This window comes from Aquarana catesbeiana, linkage group LG01 (assembly GCF_042186555.1).
Source record: "Aquarana catesbeiana isolate 2022-GZ linkage group LG01, ASM4218655v1, whole genome shotgun sequence".
NCBI lineage: Eukaryota > Metazoa > Chordata > Amphibia > Anura > Ranidae > Aquarana > Aquarana catesbeiana.
In genome coordinates, this window is record NC_133324.1 from 567736014 (window position 1) to 567761064 (window position 25051).

General features: G+C 42.6%; 1 protein-coding gene across 1 annotated transcript in view; it reads right to left on the bottom strand.

The window, feature by feature from the left end:
• Positions 1-16: 16 nt before the first annotated feature.
• Positions 17-25051, bottom strand: part of ATP5F1D (ATP synthase F1 subunit delta) — a 32162-nt gene continuing 7127 nt past the window's right edge. The window contains exons 2-5 of the mRNA XM_073597080.1: positions 22588-22741; positions 7179-7267; positions 3799-3927; positions 17-87 (exon numbers count right to left, since the gene is read on the bottom strand). Coding sequence (XP_073453181.1) covers positions 3805-3927; positions 7179-7267; positions 22588-22741 — 366 coding nt within the window. The 3' untranslated portion in view covers positions 17-87; positions 3799-3804. The remainder of the gene's footprint in view (positions 88-3798; positions 3928-7178; positions 7268-22587; positions 22742-25051) is intronic.

Below are 25051 nucleotides of genomic sequence, written 5' to 3' on the forward strand. Positions count from 1 at the left end.
CTCAAGAACTCAACAATTTTGTTTGCTTTTTTTTTTATTGTTTGGGGGACGGCAAATGGAAGCGGTGCTGTTGGAGATTTACAATTCCTGAAAGAGAAAATTAAAATGAATCACAAATCATTTAAAAATCTCTCCTTCGATACAGTTGCAGCTACTGACAGAAATGAAAGCATTTTTTATCCTAAGTAAACTTGGGGTATTACTGCCACCTTGTGGTATAGTGCTATATGAGGAACCTAGTTAAAGGATGCATTGTACTTAAATGAGATGCTTTCAGCTGTGATTACAAAAAACGGGGTTATCCTGTATATAATTCTCAGTGTCCCCTCCCCCCAACAATGCTGTTGAATGTAAAAAAAAAATAAAAAAAATAAAACTAAAAATGTAAAGCTATTTTCAAAAATAGGCATGGAGGTTCTTCCCCTTACTACTCTACACTAAAATATGTGAAAAATAAATCTGATGTTCAAGTTTGTATTTGATCTACTTTTTATATACTATCAGCACACTTTCCTGTGCAGAACTTAAGATTGTAACGGTATTGAGACTTCCACACATGCTAGAAAAGCCTTCTCTTTATACTCATATGCATATGGGACAAGAATATGTATTCAAATCGGGCACATAAAAGACAGAAGGGGGCACATGCACAGAATGTAAGAGCATTTGTCTGTGTATAAAGGATGCCTGTGAGGGGATGTGGTATGAGCAAAGAGCAGGGATGCCAGATGTAAGGTGGGTGAGTGATGTGTCAGAAGTGGGTGGAAATGCACAGAAAGACTGCCAGAGGTTAAAGTATATTGTAGAGGAAGTAGTCAGAGGGAACTGTTGGAAGGCTGATGGAAAAAAATAAAAATAATGAGTAGAATTAAAACGTACCACAAAACCAGCATTGTAGGAGTCCAGAATATATGCTCTACTGTACTACTCTGACATAACAGGTTAATATCAAGTTGCATGCATGCGTAGTAAGCCACAAAAAACAGCACAGTGTAAGCAGTATGTAAAATAAAAGCGACCTTGTAACTATAGCAAAATTTTGACGTCAAGGCTTTTTAGAAACAATATAGTTACCGTTCCTTCTGCTGCCACTGCAGAACGCCACTTCGATCCAGAGAAAATCTTCTGCAGACATCCACAGGGAAACGGCCACCTCCAAGAGTTTTATTCTTCTGGGTCCTACGCAGCTCAATGGTTCCTCAATGTCACTAGAGGACACAGTAATAATATGGCAGTCAGCAGAAGGAACCAGTGAGCTGCAGGGGACCCAGAAGGGTCTGTTTACCTGAGGATTTCTGTAGTTGAGTTTAGTGGCGTGGGCAGCAAAAAAGCAAGCATTTACACAGTCGTTTTACATATACGCCTTGGTTTCAAAAGTGAACCGTAGCTACAACCTCACTTTAAAAAGGAAATTTGAGAAATATGGAGGCCACCATTTTTGACCTTTCCTTCTGAAATGCTGAAAACACACACCCGTAGATTTCTATTGTTAAGCCTGCAGACTGAGTGAAAAATCCAACAGATGCATTCATCCAAACATGGAAGTGTGTGCTCCTGCTCCTTAAATTTAACCATTTGATTAGGAACCAGCTGAAATTTGCTCAGTGCAAGGCAGCATAAGCCCAGATTCAAACTGATGTGATTTCCGATGCGTTCCAGAACACATGGAATTGCATGACAAGTAAAATAACTACTTTTTTGGAGGCTATTCACACACAGTGAGTAAAGTATTGAACACGTCACCATTTTTCTAGGTAAATATATCTAAAGGTGCGATTGACATGAAATTTTCACCACGTGGTCGTTAACAACCCATGCAATCCATACACAGAAAGACACCAAAACAAATAGGTTCAGAAATTAAGTTATGTGTAATAAAAATGGAATGACACAGGGAAAGAATATTGAACATGCTAACTGAAAAAATACTTGGTACAAAATCCTTTGTTGGTAATGACAGCTTCAAGACGCCTCCTGTATGGAGAAACTAGTCTCATGCATTGCTCAGGTGTGATTTTGGCCCATTCTCCCACACAGTCTTTAAATCTTGAACGCTCCGTGGGCCTTTTCTATGAACTCTGATCTTTAGTTCTTTTCATAGATTTTCTATTGGATTCAAGTCAGGTGATTGGCTGGCCAATTCTAGCAGCTTTATTTTCCTTTCTTTGAAACCAATTGAGAGTTTCCTTGGCTTTGTGTTTGGGATCAGTCTAGCTGAAATGTCCGCCCTCGTTTTATCTTCATCAACTTGGTAGATGGCAGCAGATTTACAGGCTTTTTTTTTTTCGAAATGGTCAAAAATTAACGCCTCTAAAAACACAAACACGGCTAAAAGCGGCATTTAAACATGGAAAAACAGATGTTTTTAAACGTCGGTTACTATCTGTCAAGTTAAATCATTCAAGAGAGGTTGTAAAAAACGTCCCGTGTACATTAAGCCTTACATGCTTTTTCTTCAGCAACGGAGTCTTGCATGGTGAGCATGTACATGTGTGTAGCATGTGTGTATACAGGCCATAGCGATTGAGTGCATTACTTATTGGTTTCTTTGAAATAATTATGCCTGCTAATTCCAGGTCTTTCTGAAGCTCTCCACAAGTGGTCCTTGGCTCTCAGACAACTCTTCTGATAATTATTTTCACTCCTCTGTCAGAAAGCTTGTGATGAGCACCTGGTCATGGCCAGTTTATGGCGAAATTATGTTCTTTCCACTTTCAGATTATGGCCCCAACAGTGCTCACTGGAACATTCAGAAGTACTTCTGTAACCAACGCCATCAGTATGTTTTGCAACAATAAGGTTGCAAAGGTCTTGAGAGAGCTCTTTGCTTTTACCCATTATGAGATTTTTTGTGTGTGACACATTGGTAACGAGACACCTTTTTATAAGCCTTCAGTTGAGACTGAACTAGCTGATATCAATTTGCACTGACAAGGGGCAGGATTGCTTTTTAATGACTGATAGATTTCAGCTGGTGTCTTGGATTTCATTTTATTACACATAACTTAATTTCTGAACATATTTGTTTTGGTGTCTTTGTATGTATGGATCGCATGGGTTGTTACCAACATGTGGTGAAAATTTCATGTCAATAGCACCTTTAGAAATAGATTTACCTAGAAAAATGGTAACATGTTCAATACTTATTTTACCCGCTGAATATGTGAATCTGATGCGATTTTAAAAAGGGTCCTGTGCCAGTTTAGATCGGTGTGATTTTTAGCTCTATAGACTTTAATGGTAACTGCATGCAACACGCTTCTCTGTCCTAAAGTAGCACAATTCCAGTAATTTTTAAGTAAGTCTTTCATTTTTTTGTTCACCTCCCATCCCTGGACCATGTCCCAAAGGAGAGAGATGGTGAGTCCAGGACAGGAATTGCAGCTGTATCCAAATCGCATTAAAAACACATTGCGTCTGAACTGCATCAATTCACACTGCTGCTCCTTCAAATCAGACTGCAAAATGGATTCAACTCGCAGTGCATCAGTGTGAACCTAGGCCAAATCACAGTCCCAGAACAAGTATGAAGATCTAAATTGGAATGTCACTCTGAAGTCTCTCTAATATGCTTGTTCTGGGTCAGTGACTCCAAGTAGTAAAGCCAGACAGACAGCCAACTCAAATTGTCACGATCAGGTTGGCAAATAGCTTCCATATTTCTTAATGACAGGAATTTCCAGATAAATCTATTCAGGAGGTTAGTTCTAGGTCAATGTACTGGTTTCAGTTAAGGAAGTTTTTTTAATCATGCACGCTAAATGCAGAAAGTGGGGGCATAATGACATGGATACATACCGGCTTTCATTCCAGGGCTTTAACAATGGCTTCACATGCCTCCACATTAACCAGAGCTTCTGCTTTTGCCACTTCATCTCCCGCACTCTGCAACGCTGCCTGTGCTTTTTCCAGGTTTGACCTTGCAGTCTGTCAAAAAAAAGTTAAAGAGAAGCAACAGTCTTTATGTTTCCAAGTAACTATATTTGCCGACGATACACGCAGGATAGCGATCGACAAATATCGTTTTGCAGAATGCGTTCTGTGTGAACAGTGTGAACTGTGGAATCAGATCACATGGGTCTGAACACCCATGCGATTCAATTCCAGCGCGGACAAAGAAAAAAAAAAAAAAAAGGGCCCTGCACATTTTTTTGGTATGGATCCAGTGCAAATTGAGCCATACATAGATGTACATAAAGGAGTTCATTCACTCCTACAGAGTGGCGGATGTCAGCGGTGACATGTCCCCTGACACCCGCTGCTATCTGATCCTGTCCATGAAATCCAGACAGATGGTGATCATATTTTCCATTTGTCTGGCAAATTGGATGAAAACGGACAGGTGGTCCGTTTTCATCAGATCTCTCCATAGAGGAGAGCGGAGCTCTGACAGGTCCGTCTCAGCACAGTGAGTGTAGACCTGTCATCCGCCACTGAGCAAACAGACAAGCCCATGTGAAAGGGCCCTTAAGGTTTACGTTTATGAACTGGAGAGCCACTATTGCAGCTCATCTTCACTGTGCAGTAGTTTATGAAATTGCAATATGGACTGGAAATTATGTTTTGCACTTCTCATTGCAGCTCAGTAAGAAGCTGTCAGCTTAATATTTGTATTAATGTCTTCATATAAATAAAAACACATCTGTAAATGGCTCCTTTAACAAAGAACTTTTATTAACTTTAATTTTATTTTCAAATCCTTATTTTTCATCTTTTATACTTTATTTTCATTCAGGAGAATTTGAGCCCCTGATCTTGCACTATACGCTTATTGCAATTTTTTTACCAAAAATATGTGGAAAAATACATATTGGCCTAAACTGATGAATTTGGGGTTTTTTTTATATTTTTTTTGGATATGTATTATAGCAGAAAGTAAAAAAAATAGTTTTTTTTCAAAAATGTCACTTTCTTTGTTCATAGCGCAAAAAATAAAAACCGCAGAGGTGATCAAATACCACCAAAAGAAAGCTCTATTTGTAAGGGAAAAAAAGACAAACTGTTCTGGTACAACGTGGCACGACCGCGCAATTGTCAGTTAAAGTGACGCAGTGCAGCATCGCAAAAACGGCCTGGTCAATAAGGGGGTAAATCCTTCCAGGCCTGTAGTGGTTAATAAATGTACACCTTAATGTGCAGGCAAGCTGTCAGTTTTGGCTGCAATGAGCCGCTGTGAGGGGGCAGTGTGATGTTCATCTCAGCACATTATACAGTTCCCTTTTTCTGTCAAATTTATTTGAAGTGCACAACGCGACACTTCATTCATGTCTCCACAAAACAGCGTGGCGTGTTGTGATGTTGTGCAGCAACACGCAGTACCTACCTTAGACGGCTTTCACGCTGGGGCGTTTTTCAGGGGCTTTAGCGCTAAAAATAGCGCATGTGAAGCACCTGAAAAATGCCTCATCTGCAGTCCCAATGTGAAAGCCCGAGTGCTTTCACACTGGGGCGGTGCACTTGCAGGACATTAGAAAAAGTCCTGCAAGCAGCATCTTTGGGACAATTTGCAAGTGATGTATACATTGCTCCTAAAACCGCCCCTGCCCATTGGAATGCATGGGCAGCGCTGCCGAAGCGCCTGCAAATCGCTTTGGCAGCAGTGCTACACGGGCACTTTTAACCCCTTCTAGGGGGTTAAATGCGCCCCGCTCCCGCCAAAATAGTGGTGCCAGTTTACTCCGTAGCATGTAGGAATTACGAATGCAAACCGTATTTATTGTCCACATCATGTGTGCCTTTCACTCTCTATTTGCATCTGATGTTGTATAATGTATGCTGGTCTAACAGTCCATGTTCTTATAATTCTTTTGTATATGATTACTACTTTTTGATACTGAAAAAAAAAATAAACTTGAATTTTTAACATTGTTTCACAATCTGTGCCTATAAAGTCCCACCCTAAGGGGGAAAATTGTATTCAAATAGCGGCACCAAAGTGATGCAATAACAGCGCTAAAACTAGCAACGCTTTACCGCTACCTCCCCAGTGTAAAAGGGCTCTAAGTCACAGCAAATCTGCATTTAATTGCAACTCACTGCACCGAATGTCTGGGTTGCATTGCAAACAGTACACTAGCATTGAGTGCCATTCTTCCACTGCGAAAAAACACCAGTCATCACGCTGTGTGTTAACAGGCCGTAAACGGAACTGAAGAAGGAGATGCAAACTGATGTAACCTAATCAGCTTTCATCATTTTTTTTTTCCTAGCCCATTTGAAAGGTCCCATACTTCCTTGAATTCTGTGGCACATAAGCACTATGCCCTGAGGACAAATACCGCTTTGTCACACATTTCACAGAGCCTGCCTTCTGAGCTATATAGGAGTTAAAGTGATTGTTATTTATATAAAAAAAAAAAAACAAAAAAAAAAAAAAAAACCACTTGCTCTGTGCAAGGGTTTTGCACAAAGCGGCCCCGATCCTCCTTTTCTGGGGTCCCCCTGCGGCACTCCTGGCCCCTCCTCATCGAGTGCCCCCACAGCGAGCCGCATTCCATGGGGTGACCTGTGCAGGCACGCTACTGAGTCCTGCTGCTTCCATCGACACAGACAGCAGGACTTGGTCTCGCTCTCGTGTCACTGGATTTGAATGACAGCAACGGGAGTCAATGGCTCCTGCTGCTATTAATCTATCCAATGAGGACCGGAGACAACGGCTGGGGCTGCTGTGCTCATGCTAGTCGCTGAAATGATAGGGGGGCTCTGGGGGGCAGCTGCAGCACAGAAGATTTTTTTACCTTAATATATAGAATGTATTAAGGTGAAAAACCATAAGACTTTACAACTCCTTCAAGGAGGAGTTTCAGGAGGCGGAGTCAGCACAGGATTCAATGCTTGCAGGCAGCAACATACTTAGAAATCAAATCATAAGCAGCAGAGGAAAAGCTGCACAACAGGCAGCGAATACAAAAAGTTGTAGAACGATGGGCCAGGCAGCACTCATAACATGAAGATTTTTAAAGATAAAATTCGATTGTCAAACTACTATTTGTACTTTAATGTTGATGTTACAGAATGAGAGTGTATGCTGGGACCATAGAACTCCTCTAAATTATACAGTGTGGTTCTTCTCCTCCAAGTTTCATTAGGGCTGCAGAACCTGTCTCCCTGTCTGCCAGAGAAGTGTTTGATCATTTAACCATGTAATAGCACAGCTTTGTACTTAGCTTTGTACTTACACTTGGGTCCAACATGTCCAGTTTTACTGCTTCCTCAGCCAGCAACTGTACAGAGGAATCGGCATTCACAGTCACAGACCCACTGCTCACTAAGAGACAAAAGAAGAGAATGATGCAGTTATTATACTCTTATATGTATTCTACTTCAACTCATCTGCAACAAGCTCACCTCTCTCCATGACCTCTTTATTGCCAACTCATTTAACCTACTCGCCATTAACAAAACCTGGCTCCACGAATCCGACACTGCATCTTCTGCTGCCCTATCCCATGGTGGTCTTCTCTGGACTCACTCCCCCAGATCCAGCGGACGTAAGGGAGGAGGTGTCGGAATCCTTCTAGCCCCACATAGCACCTTTCAGGTACTTCAGCCACCTCCCTGTCACTCTCCTCTTTCGAAGCACACTGTATTCGCCTTTTCACTCCAATTTCTCTTAGGATAGCTGTGATCTACAGGCCCCCTGGACCAGTATCAACCTTTCTTGAAGACTTCTCTGCCTGGCTACCCTACTTTCTTTCTTCTGAAATCCCCACTATCATTCTCGGGGACTTCAACATCCCTATTAATACTAACACTCCTTCCACTTCCAAGCTTCTTAGCCTAACATCCTCCTTTGACCTGAAGCAGTGGATACATGCTCCAACTCACTCAGAAGGCAATATCCTTGACCTCGTGTTCTCTCACCTTTGCACTCCATGCAACCTCTCTAACTATCCATCCCCTCTCTCTGATCACCACCTTATTAGTTTCACTCTCTCCCTCTCCTTCACCTCCTCTCCCTCCAACCACCTTAAAGTTACCCGCAGGAGGAGGAACTGGGGATAGAGATCCATAGGAAAAAAATGGGAAAAAGCCATTGCAGTAACCCATAAATTATCCGTATCCAGTAAGCATCAGGAAAGAAATTATAAAATTTTAGCTAGATGGTATAAGTGCCCGAAAGATTTACATAGGATGAACCCAACAAATGAAGACGAATGCTGGAGATGTCAAGCTTCATCAGGGACTATGTCCCATATATGGTATTACTGTCCCAAAATCCTGCCATTCTGGCAAAAGATTTTTGAAATCTATAGGGCTATGACAGGAAAGGAAATATATCCAGATATACTAATAACAGTATTATCTATGATACCTGGTTCAATAAAAAACATAAAAAGAGACTCATTAAAATATTTCTTAACTGCTGCACGTACTTGCATAGCGAGAAAATGGAAAAGTAGTATTACGCCCTCCATGATGGAATGGGAATGTGAGATGGCGGAAATGCGGGCTCTAGAGGAGAGAAAAGTGCTAGAGGAGGGCTCAAATAAACAGATAAAACAGATACAAGCCATACGGGCTAGATGGGTAGACTATAGTGCCTCCTCACAACTGTTATGTGATGGATAGAAATATGTAGACCCCCAGGGACAGGAGACATTGTATTTCCGGATGATTCTTCCCCCCCCCCCCTTTTTTTTTTTTCTCTCTCTTTTCCTCTTTCTTCTTTTTCCCCTCCCCTTCATATGAATGGATGGTTAGGATGAACGGGTGGATGGTGGGATGATATAGGAGTTTTTATGTGTTTAATCCAAAATAGTTAGTTAGTATGAGAGTGGATGTAGATTTGAAGCGTACTGAAGATAAATACTTTTGATATGATTGTATTTGTATGTTATGTTATAAAGTGTAAAATGTTTTGGACAAATAAAGATATATATAAAAAAAAAAAAGTTACCCGCAGAAACCTACGTCATCTCAACCCTTCTCTTCTCTACTCTGCTATCAACAACCTCTACGACAAAATCTCACCCCTATCCTGCACCAACCTAGCCACTTCTGTGTACAACGCTTCACTTCTAGCCTCATTGAACTCACTTGCCCCCCTCACTACACACAGAATCAAGCCCAGACCCCTTCAACCTTGGCAAACAGATGATACTAGAAGTCTGAAAAAACGTAGTCGTGCTCTGGAGCGCCTGTGGCGTAAGACTAAGTCCCAGAGAGATTTCTACCAATATAAATCTGCCCTCCAAAAATACAACTCCAGCCTCCTCTCTGCCAAGCAGACCTATTTTACCACTCTCATTAGCAACTTATCATCCTGTCCCCGTCAACTCTTCTCCACCTTCAACTCTCTACTTCGTCCTCCACCCGCCAACTCACTCACTGCACAGGAGATCGCCAATCACTTCAAACAGAAGATTGATACTATTCGCGCTGAGATCTTTACTGTGCCGACACCCTCCACGATTTACACTTTATGCCCACAGGCACAATTATTATTTCCCTCTTTCAACCCCACCACTACAGACGAAGTTGCTAAACTACTTGCTAATGTCCACCTTACCACCTGCCCTCTGGATCCTGTTCCCCCACAAATGCTACGTTCACCCTCTGGCCCTATACTACACTCTCTAACCCACATCTTCAATCTCTCCCTCTCTTCTGGCATCTTCCCTAAGGCCCCTTTCACACTGGGGCGGTGGGGGCGTCGGCGGTACAACAGCGCTATTTTTAGCGCTGCTGTACCGTCGTTCTTGCAGCGGTATTCGGCCGCTAGCGGTGCGGTTTTAACCCCCGCTGGCGGCCGAAAAAGGGTTAAAATCCCTCGTACAGCGCGGCTATAGCCGCGGTATTGCCGCGGTATAGCCGCGCTGTCCCATTGATTTCAATTGGCAGGAGCGGTGAATACACCGCTCCTTCACCGCTCCAAAGAAGCGGTTTGCAGGACTTTTTTCACCGTCCTGCCAGCGCACCGCTTCAGTGTGAAAGCCCTCGGGCTTTTACACTGAACAAACAGCGGAGGCTGTTTAGGGGCGGTTTGCAGGCGGTATTTTTAGCGCAATACCGCCTGCAAACCGCCTCAGTGTGAAAGGGGTCTTACTCTCTAAAACATGCACTTGTCAGACCCATACTTAAAAAGCCCTCACTGGACCCATCCAATCTTAACAACCTACGCCCCATCTCCTTGCTCCCTTCTTATCCAAACTCCTCAAACGTCTGGTCTACAACCGACTGAGCATCCACCTCGCTGATAATGGCCTTCTTGATCCCCTTCAGTCTGGATTTCGTCCTCAACACTCCACAGAAACTGCTCTGCTAAAACTAACAATCTACTAACGGCCAAAACCAATCGACACTATTCTGTACTCCTACTCCTGGACCTCTCTGCTGCCTTTGATACGGTTGACCACCCCCTCCTCAAAAAACTACACGCCTTTGGTCTCCGTGACTGTACACTTCGCTGGTTCTCTTCCTACTTATCCAACCGCACCTTTAGCGTTTCTTATAACTCTACTTCCTCCTCTCCTCTTCCTTTCTCTGTTGGGGTCCCTCAGGGTTCTGTTCTTGGACCTCTACTATTTTCAATCTACACTGCCTCCCTGGGTCAACTGATAGCCTCCCATGGCTTCCAATACCACCTCTACGCTGATGACACCCAAATCTATTTCTCTACCCCTCAGCTCACTCCCTCTGTCTCCTCACGTATCAGTAATTTACTCTCAGATATATCAGTCTGGATGTCTCACCACTTCCTTAAACTCAATCTAGCCAAAACCGAACTTATAATTTTTCCTCCCCCATATGCCTCTTCCCCTGATCTCTCTGTCAAAATCGATGGCACAACTATAAGCCCATCCCCACATGCCAAGGTTCTAGGTGTAGTCCTAGACTCTGAACTCTCCTTCAAGCAACACATCCAATCACTGTCCAAATCCTGCCGCCTCAACCTCCGCAACATTTCCAAAATACGCCCCTTTCTATCCAATGACACAACAAAGCTCTTAATTCACTCGCTGGTCATCTCTCGCCTCGACTACTGCAACTCCCTTCTCATTGGCTTACCTCTACATAGTCTATCACCTCTTCAATCCATTACGAATGCCGCTGCCAGACTCATCCACCTTACCAATCGCTCTGTGTCTGCCACTCCTCTCTGTCAATCCCTCCACTGGCTTCCGCTCGGCCAAAGAATTAAATTGAAAATTCTAACAACTACGTACAAAGCCATCCACAATTTCGCCCCCAGCTACATCACTAGCTTAGTCTCTAAATACCAACCTACTCGCTCTCTTCGTTCCTCTCAAGACCTCCTGCTCTCTAGCTCTCTTGTCACCTCCTCCCATGCTCGCCTCCAGGCCTTTTCCAAAGCCTCTCCAATCCTATGGAACTCCTTACCCCAATTTGTCCGCTTATCTCCTACTTTATTAGCTTTCAGAAGATCCCTGAAAACCCTTCTCTTCAGGGAAGCCTATCCTACCCACACCTAACAACTGTATTTTCATTTTTTTCCCCATCAGCTCATCCCCCACAGTTATTACCTTTTGTTTCCACTTGACCCTCCCTTCTAGATTGTAAGCTCTAACGAGCAGGGCCCTCTGGTCCCTCCTGTATTGATTTGTATTGTAAGTGTACTGTCTGCCCCATGTTGTAAAGCGCTGCGCAAACTGTTGGCGCTATATAAATCCTGTATATTAATAATAATAATAATAATAATAATAATAATAATCTATCATTTCATTGTAATACTTGCAGAGATCAGTACTTTTTAGATCTGTCTAAATAAATGTAGTGGAATTAACTGATTTTCTGCAGTAATTTGCCATAAAATATGGTCTGACCCACATCTAAGTCACAGCAATAAACAAACACAATGTGCTTAAGCTGATAACACAAACAATACTAATTTCTGGTGTCTTTGCTGAACACACCCATTAAACATTCACAATTCTGGTGGAAAAAGTGGACCCATAGACTAGTTACTTCAAAGGAAAGCTAGTTGGAATTAGTAGTTTGTAAACTGGAGTCCAATTAATGAAATGATTTTGGAGGTGTGATTTAGAGCTACTTTGATAAAAAGCACTTATAAACATTTTAACATTGCTGTTCATAAGAAGCATCAGCTGATCTATACCATGCCTCACAAAAAGGAGCTCTCTGAAGACACATAATCAAGAGTAGTTAATCAGCATAGAGCTGGAAAGGGATACAAAGCAATCTTAAAGTGTTTAGGCATTCATTAGTCAACATTTAGACAAATGGTCTAAAAAAAAAAAAAAAAAAAGACAGTTTCATACTGTGGCTGCTCTTCCTAATAGTGAGCACGCAGCCAAGATAACTTCCAAGGCACAACACAAAATACTCAATGAAGAACGAACGAGTTAACTGCTAAAGACATCACTAAAACAAACATCCGTGTTCATGAGTCTACTATATGTAAGTCTTTAAACAGGCAAGATGTCCATGGCATAACACTAGGCCGGAAACCGCTGCTCACCAAAAAAAACGACAAACACTGCAGCATACCTGAAGTTTGGCAAACTGCAAAGCTACTGTTAAAAAACATTCTGTGTTCTGATGAAACAAAAGTTTAATTGTTGGGGAAGAATATTCAGCACCATGTCTGTCCATCTGTCTATGGCTTTCCATCAGCTGAAGCTTATGTGATGAAGCAAGATGACCCTAAGCATCACCCTAAGTAAATCCACTACAGACTGGTTTCAGAAAAAGAAAATGCGCTTTTTGGAGTGGCCCAGTCAGAGCCCAGACCCTAACTCCAGAGAGAAGCTGTGGAATGACCTGAAGAGAGCCGTTCACAACAGACATCTTTCAAGTATGTTGGAGCTGAAGCAGTTTTGTAAAGCGGAATGGTCAAAAATTCCTCCTGAATGTTGTGCAGGTCTGATCCAGAGCTACTGAAAGAGTTTGCTTGAAGTTACAGCTGCCAAAGAAGGTTAACCCAGCCATTAACTCAGAGGATTCACTTACTTTTTCCTCCAGCATGGTGAAAGTTTAGCCACTTGCAGCCTGTCCACTGTCAAATGACAGCTGGGCGGTGAGACTCTCGTTCTGGGTGGACGTCATGACGGCTTCCCAGAACTACCGCCCTCACCCATCACTGCTGCACATCTGTGCCTCCCAGTGCCACCTATCCGTGCCCACCAGTGTGGCATATTCGTGCCTAATCAGTGCCACTTCGTCAGCGCCCATCAGTGCCGCCTCATCAGCGCCCATCAGTGAAGGAGAAAAATTACTTAGTTTCTGTCAGTAAATTTTGTAAATAAGAAAAGCTTTTTTTTTTTTCCCTAAATTTTAGGAGGAAGGGGACAGGACGGCACGTTTGCACAGGTGATCTGACAGAGGAACAACATACCATCCCAATACCAGTTCGGTATTTACCATTGTTTTACCTGATATAGAGCAGTGCACTGGCGCACCTAACCTATGTAAGTACCCCAGTTGGGGGCCTTTTTTGCTTTGTTTATTAAACCATTAAAACTCTATTACACTATCAAGTCTTTACTTTATATACTCACCGAGGTACCACACTGACGAGTCCAGGATTCCGGTGTAACTACAAGAGCCCAGAGGTGGTTCATATGCGCGTTTTGACTGCGCTTAGTTGCAAGGTCGCACACTCTGAGGTGAGCATTAAATACCTAAGGGGAGCACCAGAGTCAGGAACACCATGGTATGTTCTGGATTTTATAATCGCATGAACTTTATTGCACTTAGCGGTTTTATAATCGCATGAACTTTATTACATCTGGATAGACTCTTTTTGGATACCATACACTTGTACAGGAGCACGTCTTTGAACAACCCAGCACTGCAATATTGATATACTATATAATACTGGATGCTATGCACATGCACAAGAGCATAATAATAATAATAATAATAATTATACAGGATTTATATAGCGCTGACAGTTTACACAACGCTTTACAACATTAGGGCAGACAGAACAATTACAATACAATTTAATACAGGGGGAATCAGAGGGCCCTGGTCTTTAGAGCTTACAATCCAGGGGAGAAGGTCAAGGGATTGGCAAAGAGGGGTAGCAGACACTGCAGTTTGTAAGGTGGATGAGTCTGGCAGCAGTATTTATGATGGACTGAAGGGGGGATAGTCTATTTAAAGGTAAGCCAATGAGGAGGGAGTTGCAGTAGTCAAGGTGAGAGACAACCAGGGAGTGAATCAGGAGCTTTGTGGTTTCCTTGGTTAGAAAGGGACATAGTTTGCAGATGTTGCGGAGGTTGAGGTGGCAAGCTTTGGAAAGTGATTGGATGCGGGGCCGAAAGGAGAGTTCAGAGTCCAAGATAACACCTAGCACGTTGACATGTGGGGATGGGTAGATGGTTGTGCCATTGCTCTTGACAGAGAAGTCAGGGGAAGAGGCACGTGGGGGAGGAAATATTATAAGCTCGGTTTTGGACAAGTTGAGTTTGAGGAAGTGGTGTGACATCCATACAGATATGTCTGTAAGTAAGTTAGTGATGCGCGAGGAGACTGATGGGAGTGAGTTGAGGGGTGGAGAGATAGATTTGTGTGTCATCAGCGTAGAAATGATATTGAAAGCCGTGAGAGGCTATCAGCTGACCCAGGGAAGAGGTGTAGATTGAAAATAAAAGAGGTCCAAAAACAGAACCTTGGGGGACCCCAACGGAGAAGGGAAGAGGAGTGGAGGAAGTAGAATTGTAAGTGACACTGAAGGTGCGTTGGGATAGGTAGGATGAGAGTCACTGAAGAGCACAGTCACAGAGACCAAGGGAGTAAAGTTTTTTTGAGGAGGAGGGGGTGGTCAACCGTATCAAAGGCAGCTGAAAGGTCCAGAAGTAGGAGTACAGAATAGTGTCCGTTGGTTTTTGCAGTTAGTAGGTAATTTGTGAGTTTTAAAAGAGCAGTTTCTGTGGAGTGTTGAGGGCGAAATCCAGATTAAAAGGGGGATCAAGAAGGTTATTCTTAATGAGGTGGTCACTCGGTTGTAAACCAGGCGTTCAAGGAGTTTAGAGGAAAAGGGGAGCAAGGAGATAGGGCGTTAAGATTGGTAGGGTCCAAGGACGGCTTTTTGAGTATGGGGTTGACCAGTGCATGTTTTAGAGCATTGGGGAAAATGCCAGAAGTGAGGGAGAGATTGAAGATGTGGGTTAGAGAGTGTAGGATAGAGTCAGAGGGCGACCGTAGTGTTTGAGAGGGAATAGGGTCCAGGGGGCAGGTGGGAGTTAGAAAGGAGTTGAGCAACTTCATCTGTAGTAGCAGATTTGAATAAGGGGAGTGTCAATTATACCTGTTGATATGGGGTCTTAACTGGGGGAGATACCTGTAGAATGGAGATTTCAGCTCGGATTGTATCAATCTTGTTTTTGAAGTGATTAGCAATCTCCTGGGAAGTGAGTGAGTCAGTGGGTGGAGGCCGAAGTAGAGAGTTGAAGGTAGAGAAAAGTTAACGGAGACTGGATGAGGTGGTGTTAAGAGTTGTAAAATAGGTCTGCTTGGCAGTGTGCAGGAAAGAATAGTGTTTTTGGAGGGCAGATTTGTATTGGTTGAAGTCTTTGAGAGACTTAGTCTTGTGCCATAGACGCTCAAGAGTGCGACTATGTTTTTAGAGAGTTTTAGTGTCATCTGTTTGCCAGGGTTGTAGGGGTCGAGGCCCGATTCTGCATGTAGTGAGGGGAGCAAGCTTGTCCGGGGTGGAGGACAGGGATTTATTGTAGATGGAAGTGGCTTGGTTGGGGCAGGACTGGGGAGAGATTTTGTCATAGAGGTGGTCAGTAGCAGAATAGAGGAGAGAAGAGTTGAAGTTGCAAAAGTTTCAACGGGTGGTGGTTAGACGATTGGAGGGAAAGGTGGTGGAAGACAGGGAGAGAAAAAAAAAATAATAAGGTGATGGTCAGAGAGAGGAAAAGGATTGTTTGAGAAGTTGCATGGAGCGCATAGGTAGAATACAAGGTCAAGGGTGTTGCCATCAGAGTAGAAGCCTGTACCCATTGCTTAAGGTCAAATGAAGCGGTTAGACTAAGAAATTTAGAAGTATCAGGAGTGTTTGTATTAGCAGGGATGTTGAAATCACCGAGAAAGATTATGGGAATTTCTGAAGAGAAAGTAGGGTAGCCAGGCAGAAAACTCATCAAGGAAAGTCGATAATGGTCCAAGGGGCCGGTAGGTCACAGCAATTCTTAGGGAAGTTGGAGAGAATAGACGTATACAGTGAGCTTCAAATGATGAGAGGGAAAGAGACGAAAGAAATGTAAAATGTATTTTATTGGGATTTTATGTGATAGACCAACACAAAGGGGCACATAAATGTGAAGTGAAAGGAAAACGATAAATGGTTTTCAAAATTTTTTGCAAATAAATATCTGGAAATACTTTGTAGAACCACCTTTCACTGCAATTACAGCTGCAAGTCTTTTTGAGTATGTCTCTACCAGCTTTGCACATTCTTCTTTGCAAAATAGCTCAAGCTCTGTCAGATTGGATGGAGAGTGTCTGTGAACAGCAATTTTCAAGTCTTGCCAGATTCTCAATTGGGATTTAGGTCTGGACTTTGACTGGGCCCTTCAAACACATGAATATGATTTGATCTAAACCATTCCATTGTAGCTCTGGCTGTACGTTTAGGGTCATTGTCGTGCTGGAAGGTGAACCTCCGCCCCAGTCTCAAGTTATTTGCAGACTAACAGGTTTTCTTCTAAGATTGCCCTGTATTTGGCTTCATCCACATTATTATACAGGATTTATATAGTGCCAACAGTTTACGTAGCGCTTTACAACTTGAGGTTAGACAGTACAAATACAATACACTTTAATACAGTAGGAATCAGATGGCCCTGCTCCTTAGAGCTTACAATCTGACCAGCTTTTCTGTCCCTGCTGAAGAAAAGCATCCCTACAACATGATGCTGCCACCACCATGTTTCATGGTGGGGGTGGTATGTTCAGGGTGATGTGAAGTGTCAGTTTTCCGCCACACATAGCATTTTGCTTTTAGGCCAAAAAGTTCAATTTTGGCCTCATCTGACCAAAGCACCTTCCACATGTTTGCTGTGTCCCCCACATTGCTTCTTGCAAACAGGACTTCTTATGGCTTTCTTTCAATAATGGCTTTCTTATTGCCACTCTTCTATAAAAGGTCAGATTTGTGGAGTGCACGACTAACAGTTGTCCTGTGGACAGATTCTCCCACCTGAGCTGTGGATCTCTGCAGCTCCTCCAGAGTTACCACCTCTTGGCTGCTTCTCTGATTAATGTTCTCCTTGCCCAGACTGTCAGTTTAGGTGGAGGGCCATGTCACTCTTTTCATTTTCGGATGATGGATTGAACAGTGCTCAGTGAGTTGTTCAAAGCCTGGGATTTTTTTATCTAATTATTTTATTTATTTTTTAATCTATCCCTGCTTTAAACTCCTCCAAAACAGTCACCTTGACCTGTTTGGTGTGTTCCTTGGCCTTCATGATGCTGTTTGTTCACTAAGGTTCTATAATAAACCTCTGAGAGCTTCACAGAACAGCTGTATTCAGTTTTTATTTATAACATGACAATATATGGAAAGTTAAGAATTGTGAATACTTTTTCAAGGCACTGTAACTTCAGCTGGTTCAATAAAGCTTTGACAAAAAAAAAAACGGAAGCGGACTGTTTTCTATGCAGAGCTGCACCAGATTTTGCACTGTCCAGTTTTAGTAAATGAACCCCACTGTGTTAGTTTTTTTTTTTTTTAAGTGATTTTTAGCAAAATAAAGACACTGATGAATGGATGGGGGAGTTTACTATGAATATTAAAAATTAATTGCATAGCATTTTTGTTTTCTGGTGTTAAGATGCAGATTATCTCTGCTTTGAGGCTGGTCATAGATGCCTTGTTTTTTTTTTTCTTCCCTTAGCCAGTGGGCCGATTAAAAAACAAAAACAAAAAAAACAAACAAAAAACACAAGCAAAGTGGATAGAGGAATCCTCCCCACTGTGCCACTGTATTCTGACAGCAGGACAGGTAGGTAAAATATGAGTGTTTACTACCATTTTAACCACTTCAATACAGGGCACTTATACACCTTCCTGCCCAGACCAATTTTCCGCCTTCAACGCTGTCGCACTTTGAATGACAATTGCACAGTCATGCTACACTGTACCCAAACTAAATTTTTATCATTTCGTTCCCACAAAGACAGCTTTCTTTTGGTGGTATTTGATCACCTCTGGGATTTTTATTTTCTGCTAAATAAAAAAAAGACCGAAAATTTTGAAAAAAAAACTGTTTTTTTTGTTTGTTACAAAACTTTGTAAATAAGCAAGTTTTCTCCTTCACTGATGGGGCCGCACTGATGGGCACCGATGAGGTGGCACTGATGATGGGAACTAATATGCAGCACTGATAGGCGGCACGGATGGGCACTGATAGGCAGCACGAATGGGCATCACTGATTGGCAGGCGTCCATTGTGGGCACTGACAGGCAGGCATTGTGGGCACAGATTGTGGGCACTGATTGGCATACCTGGTGGTGACTAGTGGTGGGCATCCCTGGTTGTCCAGTGTGGGCATCCTGGGGGGGGCTGTGCTGATAATCAATCAGCACAGATCCCCCCTGTCAGAGGAACAGCCGATCGGCTCTCCTCTACTCCCGTCTGACAGACAGGAGTGAGGAAAAGCCGATCAATGGCTCTTCCTAATTACACTGTGATCAGCCATGATTGGACACGGCTGATCACGTGGTAAAGAGTCTCCGTCAGAGACTCTTTACCTAGATCAGTGTTGCGGTGTGTCAGACTGACACAACGATCGCCGTAATGCGCGCCCCCGGGAGCGTGCAATGGCTTGATATTCTGGCGACGTCATATGATGTCCGGTCAGGATATCACAACCACTTTGCCGCCATCATTTTGCTATATGGCGGGCGGCAAGCAGTTAAGGTAAAAAAACTTTTAATTATAGCATCCCCCCCCCAAATACTCATCTTTGCCCAAATCTGGATCCTGCGCTGTGCATGCTTGTTGCAGCTCTTCTCCCCTCTCCCATTGGCTTCTGCTGCTGTCAGTCAAAAACCTGCTAGCAGAGAACGGGGGGGGGGTGGTGCCGAACCAGGCTGTGTCTGAATAGATGCAAACAGCCTGACTCGAGAGCGAGCCCATACAAGTACCCCCATAGGAAACAATTCCTATAGTGGGCACTAGGGGGGGGGGGGGGGGGAGCCAAGGGCATTGGCAGGAGACCTGAGAAGAGGGGGATCGGGGCTGCTCTGTAGGAAAATCATTGCAGAGCAGGCAAGTATGACATGTTTTGTATTTCTTTTATTTTTATGTTTTAAGAAATCTTTACAATCACTTTAAATAGTAGTGACATGTATAAAGCCTGATTACGGGATCAAATGAATCCCAAAAGCTTGTATCTTTTCTTTTAAGCTTGCTTTCTTCTATTTTTATCTGGTCAGTAAAACCGGCCATACATGGATAAAAATTCGGCTGATTAAGGAGGGACCAGCCGAATTTTAATCCATGTATGGGCAGGCTGATGTACCTAAGTTGATTGATCAACTTGGGTACAACCAGCATGTCAGATTTTTCTACATACAGTTGCCAGTGGCTATAGCTGCTAGCAGTAACAATTGTATTCTGCTAGCCGGGAATGCTCCCTGCGTCCTGCGTCCCCCAACTGGCAGAATAGAACATCACAGCGAGAGGCATTCCCCCTTTAACAAAGACTGCTGATCGGGGAATCAAGAGACTTTCTTATCTCCCACCCTGTATATACTGATAATAGGCTGCAGCCACTGATCGAAAAAGATTTTTCAACATTCCCTGCTGAACCATCCGATTTTGATCGATCTATGGCTAGCTTTAAGACAAGCATGGGCTTGGTCTGAACTTAGGTTCACACCAAACCCGGAAGGAAGCAGTCACTGTAGCCAGAGCATGCCCTGCTTCATAGCTGCATATAACAAGGGGCAGGGAAGCTTGTAACATCATTGACCTAATCTGGCCCATGTGGCCCTAGGTACCAGGAACAGCAGCAACCGGGAAAAAACATCACCTCTGGTGAAAATGACAACCCCCACTGCTGGTCAAGTGGACTTACCCTGGCACATCCCTAGGCACACATTTACTGCTCCAATACCTCTGGAAGGAAGGGTTCAAACCAGGTCAGACCACCAAGGGAGTAAGTCACCTTACAGTACTGGTCTTATCCAGTGGGCCCCTCCCTGCAAGTGTGAGCCCTGGAATAAGCCTCCTTCCACCAAGTTCTGGACAGAAGAGACTAAAAAAAAACACAAGTACAAGAAGGACTTTGTTTAATGTTTGTGATGATGCATTTCCTGTTCCTGGAGGAGGTGGTTCCTACCTTACATGTGCTATCTAAGAAGACTATTTGGGAATACAATGCATGCCTTGTGTGGTGGATATATCTGAATAGTTGTTAATGTTTGAACTCTGGGAAATGTAAAAGTACCCTCCCTGCAGTGGGGCTGCACTGACACTAACCAATTCAGCTGCAGAGCAATTTTTTTCCTTGTTTCATAAATGTAAAAATCCTAATTTTTGGCAAGAAAATCACATAAATCCCCAAAACATTATTTTCTGAAATCAGAGGCCCTGTAGAATAAAAAGGTGAAATTTTAATAAATCATTTTATTTTATTTTTTTTACTTTGTTTTTATTTTTTACGCGATTGCTATCACAAGGGGTTAACGAACCCCTATGTGATAGCATTGGGCAGGTGACCGGTACTTTTTGGAGACATTAGGGATCTAATAGACCCCAATGTCACTCCTGCCCATCACACCATCTAACCAAGCACAGATTGGCTGTACTAGCCAGGAAAGTGTGCATATGAAACACATCACTTCAGGTTTCATTGTTTGCTTGTGAGATCGAGGCATGGATTTGCTTTGGTCTCACGGTGTCTCTCTCCCCCTGCCGGCGGATGTGTTCCCAGGCGTCAGTAAGCACGGGAGGGCAGGCCGTGGGTGAGATGGGGGGGCCTATTAGCTTGTGAGCAAAGGTTCACTCTTTGGACGTACATAGTACATCCAAAGAGCTGAACTGGTTAAGCCCTGATTCACACCGAATGTAGCTGTGAAATCACGCTACTTCAGCTGAAGTAGTGCAATTTCATGTGCAGCTCGCCGATATCTGTGCAACTTCATGCACAGAAGTCAATGCAAGTCTCACGTGAAATCAGCAAAAATAGCGCAGAAACCTTTTTTTTTTTCTTTTTAAAAACAGTGCAAGTCAGATTTGCACTGAATTGAACATTTTCAATGGCACAAATAGGGTGCAACTTGTCATGCGATTTTGAATAGTCAAATCACATGACAAATGGCATTGGTACGAACAGTGGCTAAGGGATAATTACTCATTTAAGTCTAGGGGAACCAGGTAAAGCAGTTTAACCTACCTGATCCTCTGCTCCTGCAGGCTCCTCTGTGCTCTAGGATCGCTTTTGATGGCCTTTTTTCCCCTGCACCCAGATGCCCCTGCCAAACTACTGTCACAGCCAAAATTCGGGTCATTCTAATAGGCTCAGATCTGACAGAGCTTACTCCTAAGGCGCCCCCCCCCCCCCAATTGCCTATTTACTATGATTGATAGCTTCACTGTCCAACAGAATGTACTGGGTTGTAGGGAAAAAAAAAGAAGTGGTGATCTTTGTTTTTCAGAACAGTCTTAGATTTGCCATGACAAGAGGGTTTGAAAGGCTGCTACAAGTATGTGCAGGCACCTAATACCTGAAGCAGTGTTTCATTTTTGTCTCCCTGGCAGTCTCTCTGATGTAAAAGGAAGGGCAGAAGAACTCTCTCAAAAGGCCAAGTCTATTCAAAAGTGATATTCCAGTTTTGTATAGTTACAAACAAGCTGATTGACTTGTTGAATACTACATACACTTTGTTGCTTTTCATGGGGTGCAGTTTTGGTGTTGTTCATTTTACATGCCTTACCATTCATTCGCATACAAAGTGTTGCTGAAAAAACGCAGCAAGGAGGTTTTTTTTTTTTTTTTAGGCACTGAATCCACAACCGCTAAAAGCAACAGATTGCTCACAAGCTCCAGCGATAAGACATAACCATTTTTTGACAGTACCACTGTTATCTATAACAAAAGGATGGTGTCACACACTTCTTCTATGCATTTTTAACAAAGAATTAACAAATAAGTGGGGGAACTGAGCTGTAAAGCAAGCAACACCTTCTTAATGGCCTTGTGCAAATCTTGCTACCTAAATATACAAGATATTGAACGCAACAGCTTGTCCAAAACCATGGTACTTATCCCAAACTGAAACATGAGTTTAAGCTGAAGATTTTCAATGATATTCCAAAAAAAATCTATAAAAAAAAAAAAAAAATGAACATCTGCCATACAAAATGTAATATTAAAGCAGAACAGTTTAACAGTTTCCCAAAACAGTAAAATTCAAAGCATGCTGTGAATTTTAACAGCCACAGTTGCTTGTGCTCCGAAGGAACTGTCAAGCTATAAAATAGCTGGTTTCATAATTGATCACAAGTGCAGCACCATGGCAACCGCAGATCAAACAGAGGCTAAGATGGCAGTTTCCTTGGCTGTAAAGGATAGGAAGGTTTAGTTCCACTTTAACTACATGCTTCATGAGGCAGTGCTTTGTATCTCAGAGACACTCACCAAAGTACTTGGTTGCAGATCCATCGTCACCAAACACTGTGACAAGTCCAGGTCTGAGAACTTGCAATGTTGGGACATGACTTGCTAGGATACCAAACATGCCCGTAGTTGTAGGAACATCCACTTGTTTCACATTGGATCCATTGTAAAAGACCTAAGCCAGGAAAGAATAGTTATAGCTACCGCTTTAGCAAAGTGTTTTATTTATTAAACTTTCATGCATTATGAAAAAAAAAAAAAAAAAACATTTAATTGTATTTTTCACAAACTCTTCAAGAAATCATATTTGAGAGTGGATATGTCCACTTGACCCCCAGAAGGTTTTACACCATTTATGACCAGGCCATTTTTTGCTATTCGGCACTGCGCTATTTTAACTGGCAATTGCACGGTCATGCAACACTGTACCCAAACAAAATTTATATCATGTTTTCCACACAAACAGAGCTTTCTTTTGGTGGTATTTGATCACCACTGGGTTTTTTTTCTTTTTATATAATAAATAATAAAAGCATAAAATAAAAACGCTTAAGGAAAAAAACAACTTTCTGCTATAAAACATATGCGAAATATATATATATATATATATATATATATATATATATATATATATATATATATATATATAAAAATCACATTTCTTACTAAATTTAGGCCAAAATATATTATGCTACTTGTCTCTGGTAGAAAAAAATAAATAAAATCCCAATAAGTGTATATTGATTGGTTTGTGTGAAAGTCCTAAAGTGGTTATAAATGGACATCACACAAACCAAAAGAAAATGACCATAGCTGATCTGAAAATACCAATCACCCACCCACTTTGCAGACGGATTACCATTGATGACTAGCAAGGTCAATTTACTGTTATGTAAGAATATTCCCTATGAATGTATTCAGTGTATCAAAAATACAAAACGCTGTAGCATGACATTTCAGAGGCAACATTCCCCCTTGCCATATGCATACAACGACACCTGCTTTATGGAGCTGTTCTCAGTACTGATCACCCTTACAGCACATCAGGCATAAAAGTATGGCATGTTATCATTGTGACATGCCTCAACCTTTTCAACCACATCCCTTCTGTTCATTGGCAGTACAGAAATCTTCTATTTCACAAATACAAATATACCTAGCAACAGATTTTTTTGCGATAAGCACACACCAAGCAATGTGTGGGTGTAACTTCCAGGTTATATTTTACCTCTCACAAAGATGACTGTACTTCCTCCGACAATGCTTTTATTTGCTTTGTTCTCTGGGATGGAGCTATCTTTGATGGGTCATAAACCTGGGGGTTTGTTTGCTTGCCCCCCCCCCCCAAAAAAAAAGATGAAACACCAGCCGCCACTGTTACAAAGTCTGACAAAAATAAGCCCCTGTTGTGCTGCTTTTCACCTTATGATTTGCTACAAAGTTATTGCTGTAGTCTGATCATGGGGGGGGGGGAGATGCTTTCTCCTGCCTGCTGCCAATTGATATTAACTTATTCTAGATAAAGTCACTCAGCTGGAGCTCAAGGACTTTCTTTTCTATTATTTTTTTTTCTTATTATCATCTCATTGCTGTACATTGTGACACATTTGGAACGTTGTAGATTTTTCCCTTCCTTCCTTTTGATAGCACTAAAAATCCAACATGAGTTCTTGCCCTTCCCCACCCTATCCAAACTAAAAAAGAAAGTTTTTGTTTGACACTCTGGGTGACAGGAATGCTGCTTTTAAGGGCATTTGACTATATTTTTCTGCCTCAAAACACCCCTCTGTGCTAGCCAAAGTGTCTGTGCGCACACATAGGAGCCTACAGGGGTTTAGAGGCACAACCTGTCCCCCATCACTAGCAAGTTCAGGCAAGGAAAGTTTCAGCAGAAAAAACACCAGACGCACCTAAATGCTAGGTGTGTTTAGAGCTTAATATTATGGCAAATGGAATGAATGAATGCCCAAACGCTTGATGCGCCTGAACACATTTGAAAAACAGCGCCTTAGGCGTGTTCTTTATGCCCCTTTCACATGGGTGCCTCCGCTAAGCGGAATCTGCTTACTCAGCAGGGAATCCCTCACTATGCAGAGCAGACACGGACAGTCTTGCTCTCCTCTATGGGGAGATCGAATGAAAACGGACCACCTGTTTCCATCCGATGTCGGCTGGATCTGCCACTCCATAGAGAACAATGCAGGGTCCGATCAGGTCCACCAGAAAAACTGACCTGTGGACCTGATCAGACAGCCCGTGTAGAAGGGGCCTTAAAGTGATTTTTTTTTTTTTTTTTTAAACAAGACGTTACAAACATGTTATACTTACCTCCTCTGTGCAGTTAGTTTTTCACAGAGCAGCCCTGATCCTCCTCCTCTCGTGTCCCTCTTTGGTGCTTGTGCTCCTTCCCCTCCCTTCTATCGAGTGCCCCCACAGCCAGCAGCTTGCTATGGGGGCACTGGAGCCGAGTCACAGCTCTGCGTGT